We start from the raw sequence: 18,142 nt of genomic DNA, 5'->3' as shown, positions 1-18,142 counted from the left end.
CCAGCCATCTCCCAACAGCTGTTTCCTATTGCACACGCCCACACCCGTGATTGCTTGTCCATCACCCCCCCACATTCTTTCTGGTGCTTTTCCTCTTGCCATATCTTTGGGCCCATTTCACTTGGATTCCCTCCACATGTGCAAACCCTCCTGCCCCTCGAACCCCGTCCTTCTGTCTGTCCTACCCTGAAGGGAGGGAGGCCCTGTGTCTGGGGCTGTGTCGCCGCAATCTCTTATTAATGTATTTGGGTCAAAAGAGAGGCCTCAATAAAGGATCTGGGGCAGCGCGAGCAAGTGTCTGTGGAAGAGGTCTCGCCCCGGGCAGGAGGGAGCAGCAAGGAGGAGGTCTAGATGGTCATGCTTGCTCAGGACCATGAGAGGGAGGGAGAGGAGGGCTCCCTTGCCTGCTTATGCTGGAAAAGCCTGGATTATTTATCTGCTTCCAGTCAACAAGCCTTTTCTGAACACATGGTGTTTGTCCAGCAGCGCTGGCGTGCTCAGAGAGGACAGGCAGTGCTGGGACTATCCCTGCTATCGGGCTGATTAACCTCCCTGGGGTGTCAAGGCAAGCACACTAAATGCTTGAAAGAAGACACAAAGCAAAATGTAACTAGGTGATGAGTGCCAACAGCACCCTCCCTTGCAGCTCTTACGTGAACTTCAGGATAGGCCCCAAGAACACTTCCTCTGGCAGGCCTTCCCAGGCCCTCCCACAGCTCCCACTCCAGGTTCTGCTGCTCTCCACACCCCTGCCTTCAGTCCCAGCACACTCCCTTCAATGATGTCTCCATTCCCAACCTGTCTCCCCCCCCGGGCGGTGCCCTTGAAGGCAGGAACCCAAGGCCTTTTCTCTGTGTCCCTGGCACTGGGCACACACAAAGTAGTCCCTATTAGGTGTCTGTTAAAAGGAGAAACAAACAGAAATGCACTAAGGTCAGAGTGAGCTTTGATGGTCTCATAATGGAAGGGGGCATTTTCTAGGCCATATATTAACAGCAGGATTTGATGTGTGTGGAGGGGGTGGGCTATAGGGGTGGGGGAAGGGACATTCCAGTTGGTGGAAACATCAAAAACACTGGCAGAATGTGAGTCACATTTGGGACACAGAGCAGACCAGAGAGGCAAGAAGAGAGGTCCCAGTTTAGTTGCCAGTTTGTCTCCAGGAAAGGAACAGGCCGCATAGGGGTTGCAGAGGTGTTTGAATTTCATCCAGCTGTTATGGGCAGGGTGGGGAAGGGAGGAGAGGTGATGGAGACACAGAGGGAGGTTGCCCACTCTGATTGTCAGAGACCAATGGAATAAACACAGGGACACTGGGAGAACACCAACCCAGCTGGTGTCCTGGGAAAAGGACAGGAGACATTCAAGCAATTGGAGTCACAGACCTGGACCCTGAAGGACTGCCCAGCAGGAAGGATCAAATTCTGTCCAGCAGGCCTAGGTGGGGGTAAGAATGAAAGAGTTGGAGCGGGGAGCAGGCCCTGAAGACACCTGAAACAGGTATCAGTTTTTGTGGGTCAGGGATATGAACCTTCATGGGAGACCCTAAAGATTTTTTTTTAATTAATTTATTTATTTATACAAGCACTGGGTACAGTCAGAAGCGCGGGAGGGTGAGAGAATTCACCAGAGCCAGAGCGGGGAGCAGAGCAGGCAGAAGGACCGAGATACACTGCTGAGGGGAGCAGCGGGCAGCAGGAGAGGTCTGTGCGCCATGCGGGACCCTCCTCTGGTGGCCGGGGAGCAGCCGGGGATCGAACCGGCGCCGCAGAGGCTGCAGGCAGCTTCGCAACCCAGCGCTCAACCGCTGTGCTACCGGGGAGGCCCGAGACCCTAAAGATTTTGAAGTATGGGAGAATGAGACCTGAGGCTAGGGAGTCTCACCTTCACCCGACAAACCAGAAGGTGATCTGAGAGGGAGGGCGCATGCAGAGAGCAGAGAGCCTGTGTTCCTCCAGTGTGCGTGCTCTGACAGAAGTCTAACAGGGTGCGTGTGCTGTCCAGCACTGGTGGGAGGAAGGTCCCTATCTGAGCAACAGCTCCCACTTTTTAAGCATCATCTGTGCTAGTCCCTGGAGAAACCCCCTGTAGGACGGACACTGGCATCCTCATGGAAACAGCAAGGATAGGGGCTCAGAGGGATAACCGGGCCAGGAAAGGAGCAGAGCCAGCATGAAGCCAAGGCCCACCCTTGTCACCTCTGGAAGACCTGAGAATCTCAAAAATGGGTGAGCGGAATCATTTTCTTACCTACCACCCAGAACAAAGGCAGATGAGTGCTACTATGACAGGGGCAGCCAGGACACAAGTGGGACAGGATGAAGAGCAAAGAGAAGAGCAAAGCAGCGGTAGCCTGCGCCTCTGCTAGGGCAGTGCAGGCTCAAGGAAAATGAACTCAAGCAGGCTTCCTGGGAAGTTCCTGCCAGGCTGGAAAGGAGGCGAGTATAGCCAGGCATTCCCGAGCTGGCACAGGCACTAGTGAAGCTCAGGCCTCTTCCCAGGGCCAGACTCTGCCAGAGTCCAGGCAAGGACCCCTGGGGCAGAAAAAAAAACGGATGCTTCCCCAGTGCTTCCTTCCTTCTTTCATTCTGTCTGAGAATCTGGGGAGGAAAGTCCCTGGGGAGGAGGGGAAGGGAGAGCACCCTGCCAGGCCTGGGCAGAGGGGCACAGCTGCAGACAGCAGCGCGGTTTTGCACGTTGTCTATATTTGCACGCTGAGCTCATTGATGTACTTCCCCCCCGCCCCCCGAAAAATAAAATTACATCATGATGGGGGGAAGGCAGGAGGGCAGTACATCCGAGAAAGGTGAGAAGTACTGGGGTTGGCATCACCCCGAGAGAGGTCAGGTGCTGCTGGGCTCAGGCGGGCGCAGGAGGCCCTGCTGCGTGGCCCTTACCACCCGCCCCTCTTCTTCCCAAAGCCTCCAGCCCGCGAGAAGGGGGAGGTTTCTGAGCACCAAAACCGCAGCGGAGAGGACCCGAGGCCAGGCCGCCCAAACCCCGAATCTCTTGCCCCCCGGGGTCCCACCCTGCGGTCACGGAAGGGTCCCAGGCAGTGGGGGAGCCCGCAGGGGGCACCCAGTGAAAACTGGCCCCGGGGCCGCAGCGGCGCCGCGCCGGCCCCGCGCCGGCCCCTCCGGAGCCTTCCAGAAGCCCCCGCCCCGCCCCGCTCGCCCCTCCCGCCCCTCCCCGGCTCTGACGTCGCGGCCGCGGGCGGGGGGTGCTGGGCTCGGCGGAAGCGGCGGCGGGAGGCGGCTCCGGACGCTGCGGACCGGGACGGCGGAGCGCCGCGCCCAGAGCGCAGCCGGCGGTGAGGGCCGGGGCCCGGGGCTGGGGGCCCGGCGGGAGGGGAGGAGGAGACGGCGGACTTCGAGCCCGGGAGTAGGTCCGGGGTCCCGGCTCCCGGGGGCGTCCGTCCTGATGGGGGCGGCTGACCCCCGGGTCCGCCCTGTCCGTGCGCCCCGTGCCGCGTGGCGAGGGCCGCCGGGTCTGCTGGGGGACGGGCTGGGCGTGAGACCCGAGCCTGGGAGGCTGGCGGGGGACAGAGCCCGCTCCCGCCCCCCGCCCCCCCCCCGCCCCCTGCCCGGTACCTGCCCGGGCGCCGTCCCGGCCACCAGGTGCCCCTGGGCCCTGGCCTTGCCACCTGGGTCGGTGGGCAGGCCGCGGGCGTCAGCACCCGGGGAGGAGTGGGGAGCCGGGGGAGGAGAGGAGCCCTGAACGTAAGCTCCCATTAGTTTCACACAACAGTGTCAGACCTGATGGGGACACACACCTACAAGACAGCACACACACCGTGACACACGCCCATGTGACTTACACACGCCGTCTGGCACACAGCGAATCACAGCCGCTCCGCACTCCCTGCCACCCCCGCCTCACCCTTGCTCCCCGCTGTCTGCTGGAGGAGCATCTCAACTGTCCCCAAGCCCACCCTGGGATCTGGGCGTCTGCTCAGCCCTGGGCTTCAGATTGCGGCTCTTTGGAACAGTGGGAAGAGACAGGAGACAAGCCTGGTGTGGCTCCGGGACAGGGGACAGGATTTGAGGGTGAGTGAGGCTGGCGCTTACACTGGGGGTTCGTGGGGAGAGCAGGGATGTGGGGTGGCCTCTCTTGCTGGATCCGTCAGAGCTCAGGGCGCTGGGAGTGGCGCCTTCCTGGGTTCCGAGTAGCCAAGGGATGGAGGTGGGGGTGGAAGAAAGAGAGAAACATGAAGAATGAGTATGAGTCAGCTGAGGAGGGAGCCCAAGTCAGAGGGAATGAGGGGAATGTGTGTGAGAGGGAGCTGGACATCGCAGAGGGACGGGGGAGAGGGATGTGTGTGCGGGAGGTGGACAAACGAGGGGACAGAGACGCAGGGGGCAGGGGGCTGGGAGTGAGGACAGAGGTGGTCAGAAGAGGACCCAGTGCAGAGGCGTGGACAGCAGGGGCTCAGAAATCAGGGAGGTGCCAATGGACTAGGTGGCGAGACCCCAGGGAATCAAGAAAGGCGCTGAATATGTGGGTTTTCTCTCCGGGTGTCTGGCCACAGAGTGTCCGGGCGATTAGCTTGAACTGCTCTCTCCCCTTTGTGGTTAAACACGCCAGTGGGGACCGTGCCAGAGATCCCGCAGCTGCCCCGCGTCCCGCTTCCTCACTTCCTGACACCTGTGCCCATGTGTGCTGGGCGTGAGGCAGGCCAGGCTCCCGCGCTGCCCTGGCCCCCGTCACGCGGTGGTGGACATCAGTGATCCAGCCGTCAGGCCCTTCCTCCAAACTCACCCTGACTTCACACAGGGACGCTTCCTCCAGAGGGGTAGCTCTGAGAACTCAGGAGGCTTTGAGGCACAGCCCCAGAATCTGAGCACTCCCAGTACCACCCTCTTGAGTGAGATACAAGTCCACTGAAAGGAGAGGGAGAGAGGAAATGGCTGAGGAAGAGACAGAGTGGGAGATACCAGAGCAGCAGTGGCCCAGGTCCCGTGGCCTCCTCGCCATTGGGCAGCGCTCCCTGCCTCCCCCACCCAACGCCAGGTGTCTACCTCCTGGCCCCTAGGTTCTGCTTTCTTCCCTCCCACTGTGGGCTGAAGGCTCAGTCTCGCCCGCCTTCTGGGGCCCATTTTGCATTTTGGACTGAATATTTTGAGGCCAGGTGTCCTGCTCCCCTTATTCTGAGGCTGACTCTGTAGACCCTCTTCTTCCTTCATGATAGGACTAAGACGCTCCCATCCCCCCGTCTGAATAGAAGCTAAGGAAAGAAGTCAACTGAGTGACGGCAAAGGAATGATTAGGGCAGACTGCCAGGCTGCTTCAGTTGGGGGCCCACCTAAAACTGACGTTGACCCAGAACTCTCCCTTCCCACTGTGTCCTGAGCCATCCCTCCACAACTCCAAGTAACAGGGCAAATAGACTTGAGAGCCCCTCCTGCCCATGGCAGCACCCCCAGATCTGTGTGGCTGCAACAGATGGGAGGACAGGAGGGGCTGCAGCCCCCAATCCTGGCTAGCCTCTTAACCTGCTGAGGCTTTGGAAGCCAGGGAGGGAGAGGGATCATCATGGATTTGAGTCAGATGCACAGAAATTCTCTTGATGCTGCTGCCTCCTCCACAGGTGGTTCTCCCTCTGTAACCCCTGTAGCACTCCCCTGACTGCTCCCTCTCCTGAGTGCTTCCCTGCATCCTCTGGAGGTTGGGCCTTTGTCTGGGGCGGGCCTGGAAGAAGGGAGGAAGGAAGGAAGGTGTGAGGTGGCTCCAGCCAGGCACTGAATGGTCTGGGAGGGAAGGGCTGGCTTCCTGGCTGCCTTGGCAGTCCCGGTTCCGGCCCTGGTATCCTGTCCTGAGAATGGCCTCCACCCAGGGCTGCAGTGACCCGGCCGCCCTGATTCAGGGATCAGGAGGGCCCTTCAGAGCAAAAGGGTGTGAGGGGGGGTCCCATAGGAACCCCCCCAGGGAGTGACAGGAGGGTGCAGCAGCCTCACTTCTGTTGGACTGCCATGGCCAGAACCCCTGTGCACAGTGGTTGTTGAGTGAGACTTGAGAGCCTTGTAAGGCGATTCCACCTCCTTGAACCCGGAAATTCCCCCTAAACTCTCCCGCCCTGGCCCTGGCTCTGGCCAGCCACAGCAGCCAGGCCCAGGCAAACGGGTCTCTCCAGGGAGGAGCATAGGCCACGCCTGTCCCTTCTGTCGTCTTACTCACCACTCCTCACCCCTCTGGTCTGGCAGTGTCATTGTCCTGGAGACTGTGGGGGGGTGGGGGGAACCGCCCAGAACTGGGGTTGCCATGGTAACAGCTGAGCTGAGGCTGCAGCCTCCTCCTCTGGACTCTGGGGCTGCCCCGCCCCCCAGGGTCTCTTCCCTCCTGCCAGTGTTCTCCCCTGACAGGCACTCTGCTCCCACCCCCAGCACTCTCTGTTCCTTGCCTCTCACCCGTCCTGGTCTTTGGATGTGGCCTGTGGTTCTGTGCCTCTTACACACTCAGCTGGTTCACACAGACACACGGCCAGTGCTGAAGCACACGATCCATGACCAGAATGTGGTCACACACCCACAGATGTACATACACAGGGATCAGCATGCGCACAGATCTTGGCACCTGTATTCTCCCCAGAAATGTCCCTCCCCATCTCTCAGGGGCCTCCTTGTGTGTTTCACTCTCAGAAGGCTCCTGCCCACCGCCCTCAGGCTTGTGGGTGGGTATCGCACACACAAACCCCTTCCGCCTACCTCCCCTGGAAGTCTGTTTTAGTTTCAGAACCTGAATCTTCACTCCTGCCAGGAGAGACACACACATTTGCACACACGTGCACGTGCACACTTAACTCCCACAGGCTCTGTTTACACTCTCCCAAGTGAAAGCAGGGCAGGGCGACCCCGAATTCTGAATTCGGTTCCGTTTTCCAGGGCAGGATTGGTTGCAGTTCTCATCCCTAGGCTGGGGCTTCTTGGCTCCCTCACATGCTGCCTTTCCCTTCGACTCTCCTCACACCCCTCTGTTATTAACCTCATCTCAGGAGCCTCCTGTCATCCATCACCCCCATTCTGTCCTCGGATGGTCCATGGAGGAGTGCTGGGCTCCACAGCCTGCTGCTGTGACCTAGATTTCAAGGCAAAGTCGGCTCCTAGTGCTGACAGGCCGAGAGCATTGTTCCTGGCCCCGCCTGACGGGGCCTCCCCTGGGCCTTTCTGTCTGCCTGCACCTGGGGTGCAACCCAGAGTGCCTACAAGTGCCTGTTTCTCATGGGGGTCATGCTGGCCCTGCTGCCAGGCTCATTGTGTTCGTGTCACGGTGCCTGCCACCAAAGGAGTCTGGTTTGTTCGGGTCCAAGTAGGGGGCTGAGAAAGGGGACTTTGTAGTCCACGCCGTTTACTATGTAGTGGCCGTGCCTCTCTGCCTGGCCGTGCCCCCTGCACACATGCCAGAAATAAGGAAAACGATGTCAGCTTGCCCCCTTCCATCTGCCACATTCCCAGCCCACTCTTGGGGTGATTTGCAGGCAGCTCAGTCCAAGACCACCTAGTTCCTTGGTCTAGCTAGTGGTTATGATATAATTTACTTTTGTAAATGCTTCACTTTTCTCATTGTAGAAGAATTATATACTCATTGTGGGGGAAAGCCCCTTTTAAAAACTCACCGTTAGATTTTGAAAAATTATCAAATCTGGTAAGTTCTCTGTCCGATCTGACCACCTTCCTCCTGTCTTAGCCACAGTTCTATCACAGCAGATGGAGGGGGGGCGGTGACGGGGGTGCTCACCTAAGAGCTTCCTCAGAGAGGAGAGGGGTGAAGTCCTGGTGAGAACTTGCCTTGCCCAGCCCTCTTTGGGGGTTCATGCTGAAGTTGGTGCCAGCAGATATTGCTGCCAGCAGGAGTGGCAGCCCCTTCCTGTCAGACTCCCCAAACTGCATCTAAACCCCTTCCCTGCCACCCAGCCTGCCTGGGAACTGGGCAGGGGGCCAGAGCCAGCCGCTTGGTATTCTTGGGCGCGGGGGCAGCGAGCACAGCACAAAGGCAAGGACAGAGGGCTATGTGGAGGCCCACTAGCAAGCAGGGGAGAAAAGGGGCTCCACAAAGACTGGGGTGGCCCATGGTTTCCCTCTCCCTGTGCCCATCCCCCCCCCCATGTTCAAGTGATTGAATACAGGTCCAGCAGAGGGGCCGGGGACATTAGAGCAGGCATCCTTCCAAAATGAGTCATCAGTGGGGTGTGGGGAGATGAAGCAAGGGACCCCCTTTACTCTGGGGCAAAGAGCTACAACACAGGCCCTGACAGCCCTCCAGTCCCTCTCACTAGTCCCTGGCCCTGTTATGGAGTTTGGGTTTTGTTTTGGTTTTTTTTTGACAGGGAGGGGCTGCTGGTGGGTGGGGCAATCCTGGGGGGACTTGGAAACTGCGGGTGAGAAAGTCGGGAGCAGGTTGCTATGGTAACCGCCTCCTCAGTAAGGGGAGTTGTTGCCAGGGTGACTGTTAGAGGGAGAACCAAGGAGGAGGATGGGGGAAGGAGGTGTGGCTGTTACGCCAGGCTCCGCCCTGGCCCGTGTCCTAGGGTCCAGGGTCCGTGACGCTCCTACCTCCATGTTGTAGGCACGCAGGGCCAGGCAGAGGGTGCGTGGTCCCCACCACTTAGCCCCACTCCCCTTATCCCCCCAGGCCATGGCCGAGTACGGGACCCTCCTGCAGGACCTGACCAACAACATCACCCTGGAGGATCTGGAGCAGCTCAAGTCGGCCTGCAAGGAGGACATCCCGAGCGAAAAGAGTGAGGAGATCACCACTGGCAGTGCCTGGTTCAGCTTCCTGGAGAGCCACAACAAGCTGGACAAAGGTGGGACAGGTGGCCCGCTGTTCACACTGCACCCCTCCCTGACTGGCAGGGGCTCAGGGGCGTGGGCTTGTCTTCGCTGTGCCCGAGTATGAGGTATTACTCAGACTCTCCTGTGCTGTATCACGTAGAAAGTAGAACATGAAAATAGAAGTGGTAACACTCCAGACAAAACCAAGACGTCTAACATTTCCTTACCCACCGTCAGAGACCACTGCTCTGGGAGGGCCTCTAGGGAGTCGTTTAAGGTGATCCAAGAGGCAGTGGAATGTCCCTGAGGAGGGGAGCTGGGCAGGACAGCAGGGGGGCAGCATGGGGTGAAGTGGGGCCTGGCCAGGCAGCCGGTGTGTGCAGAAGCAGCTGGAAGGAAAAGTGGAGACTGCTGGGGAATGCAGTGATTTGACGGGTGTGGGAGATACTAACTTCACTGCTGTGGGAGCAGGGGGCTGGGCTGGAGGATAGTGAGGAGACTCCTGCTAGTCACAGGGGCAGCCAGGGAAGAAGTCCCATGTCTGACCGGGAAATTTTTTTGTTGCTTACTTGGCGGGGGCAGGGAATGGGCAGATGCGGGGGATTTAGGATGGTTAGTTTTTCTGTCCTCCTCTCACCCTGGGTGGGACCTGCTGTCTCCCTCAAATGCCTTTTTAAACCCATGCTCTGGGAAGAGCACGGCCCTACCACCCCTTCCTGGGACGGCCCTCTGTACTGTCACTGCCTTCCTCTTTCCTGGCTAGCAGCGCCTCTTCTTCCAGTCACCCGGAGCCCTAGAGATGGTCCTCAACACGCCCTGGTAGAGCAGGGCTACCGGCCTCCACACCACACTCTGACCCTCTCCTGCCTTCCCCCCCAGACAACCTCTCCTACATTGAGCACATCTTCGAGATCTCCCGCCGCCCCGACCTCCTCACCATGGTGGTGGACTACAGAACCCGCGTTCTGAAGATCTCAGAGGAGGATGAGCTGGACACCAAGCTCACCCGCATTCCCAGTGCCAAGAAATACAAAGGTAAGCGAGCTCTGCTCACTCCATCTCGTTTCCCATGGGTTGTCCTTGAAGGACTTGAATTGGGGAGAATGGAGGCCCATGTTCTGTGGGCCTGTCTGGGGTCTCCTGGCTGCTCCCTGGACACACCCCCTTTCCCCCCAGACATTATCCGGCAGCCCTCTGAGGAAGAGATCATCAAATTGGCTCCTCCACCGAAGAAAGCCTGAGCAAGGGGGAGGAAGAGAAGGTTGGACCTTCATCGGACCACTCCCTTCCCCCATCCTCCATGGGAGGGGTCAAGGGAACCCCCCCACCTACCCATTTACTAACCTGGTCCTAACCCCTTACTGTGCGCGTGTGTGCGTGTGCGCACGCTCTGGCTGTTTGTCTTTATGTCTAGCTCATCTAGTTCCTCCTCGTGAGGGGATGGGGGTCAGGGGCTGGGGATGGCCTAGTTTTCCACTCTGGGGGAAGGGGGGGGGGCACGCTCCTCCAACTTCCCTTTCCTCCACTCTTTCCCCCCACACACACACCTCTGAAGTGTGGGAGCAGAAAAGGACCTGGATTTCCCTCCATGGAGGCGCCCAGGTGGGGTGAGGATTGAGAGAGGAGGTGCATCTTATGAAAAGCAGCGAGGGGAAGTGGAGAGGCTCCCCCACCCCCACCCCAGGGACTAAGAAAAGCCAGGGCAGGCTCAGTGTTTGCACCATGCTGGATGGGCTGAGGAGTTGGCTTCCAGCTCTTCCTCAGGTTGGAGTTCCCTTTGTGCCCCTTGCAAAGGCCTAGAATGAGTGTGAACCAGGGATCTAAGAGGACATTGGGATCCTTTCCCGGCCCTGAAGTTCAAGCACCCAGCACCCAGCATTAGACGCCATCCTCCTATTCTGGGACTGCATTGGGAGCACGCCCCCCTGGGCCTGAGGTGGGCCGAGGGCATGTTCTGTGGTTCTTCTTTCCACTCCTTTATTCCTGCTCAGACTGTTGCCCGTGCTGACCCTGAACCCAGGGAGGCTGGGGAGGAGATTCTTGGGTTTTAACTGCAGTCCTGCCCCTACTACAGGGTCCCAGCATGGTTACTGCAGGTACCTTCCTTCCCCTGGTCTAGAACACACCAAGCAAGCAAGAAGGGAAGAAGTGAACTAGTGTTTTCCTTTGCACTGATCCCCAATTCATCCCAGGAGGGGACTTGGTAACCCCTCTCCCTCAATACCCTGGCGCCTTGGGCTTATGAACGCCTCCTAGCCAAATCAGTGACCCCAGCCTCCTGCCTGTCCCAAGACGCCCTTCCCCACCTTGACCGTGCTAACTGTGTGTACATATATATTCTACATATATGTATATTAAACCCGCACTGCCATGTCTGCCCTTTTTTGTGGTGTCTCGCATTAACTGTCTAGGTCAGAGCAGGGGTGGGGAGGGAGGCCACAGTTAAGGGACCGGCACAAATTGCTATGTAGTCAAGATAAAACATTTTTTAAGCTCAAATTGACGTGGAATCTGAGACTACTCAGAGAAAGTCTAAGGAACTTTTAGGATATGGGTTACTTTCAGGAGCAAGGGTTGGGGGTGGGGCGGCGGGCTGTTTGGAGAGGGAAGCAGCACACTCCAATCCCAGCCAGCCCACCTGCCCTTCCCTCTGGCCAATGCGGACACCTGCCTTAACACACACCTTGAGCGCTCCAGCTTTGCCTTAAAGGACCTTTGCAGCCCTGCCTGGCTTCTCCCTCAGGGAGAGAGATCCTTGTGGAATTAGGAGGGGGTGAAAGAGCTGAATTGTCCTTTCAGTCAGAATGTGCTTTGCTGGGGGAGGCAGGGAGAGGAGAAGAGGAAGGAAGAGTAGGATCCTTCCTTGGGAGAAGGGAGAGGGAGAAGGGAGAAAGGAAAGGGAGAAGGGGGATCGTTTTCAGCAGTCCGGGAATTTCTCTGTAAGGCAAAATCTCAAGACTAACCCATTCCCCCAGCCCCCCATACTGTTGTGAGATGCCCCGTTCCTGTGCTCCTGTCTGCAGTGTGCACGGCCTTGTTCTAACCCTGGAATAAAGGTGACTGATTATACTGACTGACTCTAGACTAATTTCTGTGAATGACCAGGATTTTGAGCCTTCGAATGACTGGGAAGGGAGGGGAGCAATATTCATACCCCCCCCCCCCAAATCCCTCACTGCAGCACAGAACATAGGCCAGGAAAGTACTCCTAATACTATCTCTCCCCCCTTCCCAACCTCCTAAGTGTTACTGAGCAGTGGAAGCCTCTTCCGCAGTGGAAATCCAGACTGGCCCTTCTGATACTAATCCAGGTGGAGTGAGGCCAGGGCCAGGCCCCGACAGTGGGAAGAGCCAACGAGCTTGTCATGAATGAGTGCCTGTATCATGAGAGAGCAGCAGTCAGGAGAGAAAAAAAGAAAAGAAAACTTTACTGAGAAACACACAACAAACTGCAGAGTGCATGGTCTCAGCTTGCACCATCATTCATCACCATGGGACACACCAGCCGCTGTTACCACACTCCCTACCTAGGGTACAGGCGGCAGCACTGAGAGCTGCTAGGAGGACCAGGAGGGGGGTGAGTCTGGGATCCTTTTGCTCTTCCCCTCCTTCTTGGCCTAGTAGTAGAATCAGACTATTCCAGGATGCAGAATTCCTGGTTGGGGGGTGAGGGGGGTGCACAGGATATACCAGCAAAAGCATATAAAGGCAAGAGCTCAATGGGGACTTAGATATTCAGTAGCCAGTGCTAAGACAGCCACCTCCATCTATCCTCACATGAATGATTCATCCCCCAATCCCAGGATATCAAAAGGTGGACAAAGTGAAAAGTAAAACCCAAGAAGCCACCCCTTCACTTTTCCATTAGGAAGGGAGTTGGTATGGAGATGAAGGCTCAAGAACCAAGCATGTCACAGCCCACTAGGAGGGACCCTTCCTTAAGTCATAGTTCAGTCAACCTGTGGGAACCTCATGGATTCAAAAACAGGAAGCTGAGGCAGAGTTGGGAGTAATTTCCTGCTTGTCCAAGCCTGAAAAAAAGGCAGAAAGCAACAAGAGGCAGAACCGAGGGGCCGCCTACAAGCAGAGGTAAGCCCCACTGGCTGAGGATCATACATGGAGGGTGGGTGGATCCTAGGTGTCACCTCACAGCATTACTCTCACACTCCTGGAAGTCCCTTTATTGCATTCATAGAGAATATATAGTTATTTAAACTTTGACAATAATTTTAACGTGATACATCCAAGTTTGACTTGCTTTTTAATATATTTATAGATATAAAATTAGGCCTCTAACAGTGATAGAACAGGGAGATTACTGCCGTCAAACAACTTTTTTAGAGTAACAGAAGAGGTCACACATCCTATTCTTGCTCCACCTTTGCCCCTCCCCCCACCTCCGTCACCAGATCCTTAGGGTGACGGATAGTGAGGAGAGTGAAGGACAATCAAGTGCAAAATATTGTGAGAAGCACAGAGAATATGGGGTGGGAGGGAAAGTGAAGTGTGGGTGGTCAGGGGTGCTCTAAGGGCTTCCCAGAAAAAAAGGATTCTGGGATGGGGCTGTTCAGGGGGGAAATAAACAATGAAACTGTCATAGATTTTCTTTTTAAAATAAAGGGAAAAAAAAGTCAAAAACCTAAACCAAAGAGAGAGTGGACGTCTACTGACCCACTCTCGCCCCTTGGTACTGAACAGTCAGTTGTCCCCCCACCCTCCCCACCCCAGAAGCCAGGAAGATTAAAGAAAAGGAAACCCCATTCTCTACCCCAAACCAGTTAACAAAATAGGCTCCCCCCACCCCCAAAAAAAGGCTCTGGGGAGAGGCCATTTCTGCTGGGTCCTATGCACCTCTCCTGGAACCCACTCTGGGCCTGGCACTCTCTGTGGCTTTGCTCCCTGTTTTGTCCTTCTCCTGGGAGTCTTTCTTTTATCTAAAGCAAAAAGTCCAAAGTGCATTTCTGCTGCATGTAGGGGCCTGAGACAGGAAAAGGCTGCCCAGGCAGGATGGGGTGGCAGCCCCACCCACCCCTTCGGAGTCCGAGGGGCCTCAGGATGGCATGCACTGCACCCGGTCAGGACCCTCCTCCTCGTCCGATGTGTCTGAGAAGCTGGGAGACTCATCCGAGTCTGCATCTGTGGCCCCAACCCCAGGTTCTCGCCAGCGCTGTAGGATGGGAAAGGTGTGTTAGTAACGTCCCTGAACAGGACAAGCCTGTCAGGTCTTAGCTGTAGTTCAGATGCTTTAGGCCAAGGGTCAACAGATTGCTCCTTAAAGGGCCAGTGAAGAGTTTAGACTCATGGGCCACATCTCTGTTGCAGAGATTCAACTTTGTACAGGCAGTACATACATGAAAGGGTGTGTGCTCTGTCAACAGAATTTTATTTACAAAAACAGGCAGCGTGCAGACTGCTACTGTATGCTAAGCTCTGCCCTCAGCCTCTTGGTGTGAGAGGACACAAAGGTGCTTTCTGAAGGCAGCAATCTCCCTGGTGATGGGGACAGAGAGCAGATACAACCAGCTTCTACTGGTGGTCCTTCCCAGGCTGTAACAGGGACCCACTGGGATGGGACTAGGGGGAATAAGATAGGAAACTTGACCAAGACCACCCGACTTCCCGGGACTCTTCCCTTCCTGAGAGGCCTCTACCCCAGAGCGCCCTTTCTACCCCAGCATACCCGGTGGTGACGCGTCTGACGCAGGTGATGCATAAGGAACCAGAGCATGTGGCTGTCAAACAGGTCCGTATGATGCAGGCTGTCTTCATCCCGATCCCGTTTGTTCCTCTTAATTACCTGAAGCCCAAAGGGTTGGGGGTACAGGTGGCTTACAAACAAACCCTGGAGCTGACCCATTCTAATAAAACCCACCTTGGGAACTGTTAAGCTGAAGTACAGCTACAACTGATTAGGAAAGGCAGTCCCAGTTCCATCCACTGAGAAGGTAGAAGGCTGTAAGTCACAATGATTCTTGCTGAAGATCCCCCTACCCACTCTACCATGAATGAAGGGCACTTCACCACTTGGCTCTTGGGCTAGGGACTGTGTTTCTAGAGCGGCAGTGACGGCATGTGAGGTGGGTATTCAACATCGGCTCTGAAGGCCTGGGCAGCAAGTGATTCCTTTCCAGGACAGCAAAGCTCACGGCAGTGTGAGCGGGTGGAAAGAAGGTGCAGTTAGCTACTCACATCCTTTAATCCTGTCAGCTCGGTGGAAGCTTCTGCCGTGGGGGCCCAGATCTTGACGTCATGGTCTAGGCCACTGGTGGCCAGCACAGGCAGGTGAGGGTGGGGCTCAAGACAGTTTACCTGGTGAGTAGGACAATACAGGCTATGCAAAAGCAGAATTTAAAAACCACCCTGAGTCAAACAATTGTCCTGGATTAGAGCAAAGGCAGTTGCTGGGAATGCAGGCTCTTGCACCCACCCTTAGACAAGGCAGACCCCGGGGTGGAAGGGGCACCGGACATTGATGGTTTAAGGCCAAGCACATCTTAATTTCCAACAAGTAAGGCAGGGATGGTCTCCTATAAGTGTAAGATGTGTAAACTACAGTGGACAAGTGACTAGTCAGACTAACAGATTCACAAAGGAATACAAAGCGAAGATGACCTCATTTACCCTATTCCACAGCTCCCTCTTGCCATGATTGGAACAAACTGTAGCTCAGTGGCTCTTACCAAATCACAGATACATTCTGAAAATGGAAGAAGGGAGCAGCTGCTGAGCCCCCCAGGAGTCTGGGGACAGTTTTGTGTGTCTGTTTACAGAAATAAAGGAAAGCACAGGCTAGGAGAGGCTGAGGTAGACAGAAGCACATGCTCCCTGCCATGAGAGCACAGAGGCCCAGTACAGGTCTGCTCAAGCCTCAATCTCACACCCCCAGCTGGGTGTGCCCACTGCTGGCTCAGGCTTCCTTCCATCGGAAGGTACCCCGCCCCCTGCTGCCAGACAGGGGAACATCAGCCTTCCTGGCTGGACAGAGCCGGTCAGGGCAGTTCCTACCCCCACCGGAAAAGCTGTCCCAGATTTAGCTGCTAAAGCATTTTTGTGCTTTTAGTCAGATGAGGATTAGGTAGGACAGGCACCCAGAAGGAAAATGGTGTGGTCCCAAGCACTCCTCCCCTCACGCCACTATGTGGCCACCCTACAGTCCCAGAAAACCACCCCTGGCAAAAAGCCTTCTGGTTCTCTCCAACCAGCCTCCACAGCCAAGCCTGCAAACTGATAGCCAGCATGGAGACGCTCATTAACCTACAATCTTCAATTTCCTAGTCTTCTATTTTACAAACAAATGCTCAGAAAGGACTGAAGCTAAGGTGGAGCCTGAGGGTCAAGTAGAAATATCATGTCACTTCTGCTGCTCTGAATCCACACAGAAACTCACTGCAAACGTGGACTGAGACTGAGGGAAGAGGTGCCAGCTTCTGGAGCACTGGAGGCACCAGACAGAAACTTCAGTGCCTGGGAGTGTGATCAAAGACAAGTGGCAATCCACACATAAACCCTATTCCTTCAACCACCTGGTGAGAGCCCCGACAGCATCTGCTCAAACTGAGCTCTGTCTACAGTCAGTAAAACCAACAAATACTAGGACAAAGTCCTGGGATCCTAAGACTGAGGACAAAGCTGAGAGGAAAGGAACAACAGAGTGATGAAGTTGGTACTCAAGCTGGAGGGAACCTGCAGGAGGGCCAACAAAGTTTCTGGGCAAAGGTACTGGTCACTTCACCAGTCCTGTCTGAATGCTGGTACTTAGTCTGTCAGTGCTGCCCGAGCACAGAAAAAAGCTCTGGCCATAGATGTCTGCACTGGAGAGGATGCAAGGAATGGGGTGAAGCTTTTGGGAAACTAGGGATGGTCCTCTGCTATCATCCCCTAGACCTTGTCCCTGAGTAGAGACAAAGAAAGGGCTAGAGTTTCAGTCAAAACTAGCGTCAAGGGCAAAGTGGATAATTTCTCAGATCCCTTCTGGTGCTAACATTTTACTATGTGATATAAAGCTGCTAAGAGTCTGCTTTGAGGCTGGTACCTGGTGACCCACAGCTGGAAGATTAGGACAAAAAAAACAGGGAGCCTATTGAGGACCACACACATTATTTTGCTCACAGAAGCAAGAACAAGTCAGGAAAGTCACTTCAGGGTACAGTCTCTACACCTCTGGTTCCAGTCCTGCACTCTTTCAGCCTGGGGCCTGCCTATTCCTCCCACTGAGCACCTGGACTTATCATCAAACCTGACACTAAATGAGTTGCAAGCACAGTGGCCCACAGAGCACTTCTGAAGGAGGGCTAAGCCCAGCATCTCTCTGGAACAGAATGCAAGACAATCGTTTATGATCAAGAGAGCATTCACTGGCCTCTCCTGATGTCCTTTGACTGCCTGCCTATTACAGAATTCTCACTAAGACTCCAGTGTTTTGGTTCTGTTCCCTGCAGGTGACAGAAGAGGACCTCTGGGAGCCCAGATGAAGCAGACAACAGACACACCTTGAAGTTCTAGACTCCCCTTCACCTACTTTCAGGCCATTGAGGCCAGGGTCTATGCCAATCGTAGGTCCCCAAAGTAAAAGGAAACCAGAATAAAATCAGGCAAGAATCACCTAAAGAATGGGAACCTAACTGCAAGGACCCACTCTGAATTCTACCATCACTCTGGAATAAACCTTGCCAAGAGATGGTGTCTTCTTGTACAGCTCCCAAAGCACAGAACAAAAAGGAAGAGACCAAGTGTCTCGCTCATTCCTCAGAGGCTCTTAGACTCTCTGGGTAAGCAGTCCAAATTAACCTCCAAGACTGTCTATATTCTGCAGTCTCTATAAACCTTATCATAGAAAGCTACTAAATAAAACCTTCTCCACTCTGGATCTCAAGAAAGAAAACAAAATATTCTGGTGCACAGATACATCTCAGGACCCTCATGATTCTGTTTTGCCCTGTCTCCATGGAGAAAGCAGAACTCAAGGAAAGGTGACATGATGTGACCATGATGTGTATATCAGGCTGCTCAGCCACTTTAAAACAAAAAAAAAAAAACAAGGCCTCCCTGGTGGCCTAGGGGTAAAGTCTCAGTGCTGTCACTGCTACAGCCTGAGGTGGATGCCCAGCCAGGGAGCTAACCCACATATAGCCAGCAGACCTCTCCTGTCTCACTCACTGCTACCCTTAGCAGTGCATTTCAGTGGATCTGCCTGTTCTGCTCCCCATTCTGTCTCTGGTAAATCCTCTCACCACCCTGCTCCACACCTCTGGCCTACACCCCAGTTCTTCTACACACACACACAAAAAAAGACATAAACATATTGCCGTATTTGTTCTCTCCCTATATTATGTGCATTTATCTATTTGAATGTAAGCATGACACTTCACCCTTAG

General features: G+C 55.3%; 2 protein-coding genes across 6 annotated transcripts in view; one reads left to right on the top strand and one right to left on the bottom strand.

Annotated features, from left to right (window-relative positions):
* The first annotated feature begins 3,256 nt into the window (after positions 1-3,256).
* On the top strand, positions 3,257-11,868 carry PEA15 (proliferation and apoptosis adaptor protein 15). 2 transcript variants are annotated; one of them, XM_037506675.2, is made up of 5 exons: positions 3,264-3,310; positions 3,989-4,046; positions 8,626-8,800; positions 9,648-9,803; positions 9,945-11,868. In XM_037506675.2, the coding sequence occupies exons 3-5, from the start codon at positions 8,629-8,631 to the stop codon at positions 10,007-10,009; spliced, it is 393 nt and encodes a 130-aa protein (XP_037362572.1). In that variant the 5' UTR covers positions 3,264-3,310; positions 3,989-4,046; positions 8,626-8,628; the 3' UTR covers positions 10,010-11,868. The 2 variants fall into 2 exon arrangements, with proteins under 2 accessions (XP_037362573.1, XP_037362572.1); XM_037506676.2 differs by lacking the exon at positions 3,989-4,046 and having other exon boundaries at positions 3,257-3,310.
* A 1,072-nt stretch (positions 11,869-12,940) lies between these two features.
* Positions 12,941-18,142, bottom strand: part of DCAF8 (DDB1 and CUL4 associated factor 8) — a 41,310-nt gene continuing 36,108 nt past the window's right edge. For all 4 annotated transcript variants that reach the window (XM_037506671.2, XM_037506673.2, XM_037506674.2 and 1 more), the window contains exons 12-14: positions 14,958-15,077; positions 14,449-14,565; positions 12,941-13,935 (exon numbers count right to left, since the gene is read on the bottom strand). In XM_037506671.2, the coding sequence (XP_037362568.1) occupies positions 13,819-13,935; positions 14,449-14,565; positions 14,958-15,077 (354 nt within the window). In that variant the 3' untranslated portion in view covers positions 12,941-13,818. The remainder of the gene's footprint in view (positions 13,936-14,448; positions 14,566-14,957; positions 15,078-18,142) is intronic.

Source organism: Talpa occidentalis, unplaced genomic scaffold, assembly GCF_014898055.3.
Source record: "Talpa occidentalis isolate TD23 unplaced genomic scaffold, MPIMG_talOcc4v2.1 talOcc4.12, whole genome shotgun sequence".
In the NCBI taxonomy this organism is placed as follows: Eukaryota; Metazoa; Chordata; class Mammalia; order Eulipotyphla; family Talpidae; genus Talpa; species Talpa occidentalis.
The sequence above is the reverse complement of the archived record's forward strand: the minus strand, read 5'-3'. Positions and strand labels throughout refer to the sequence as shown.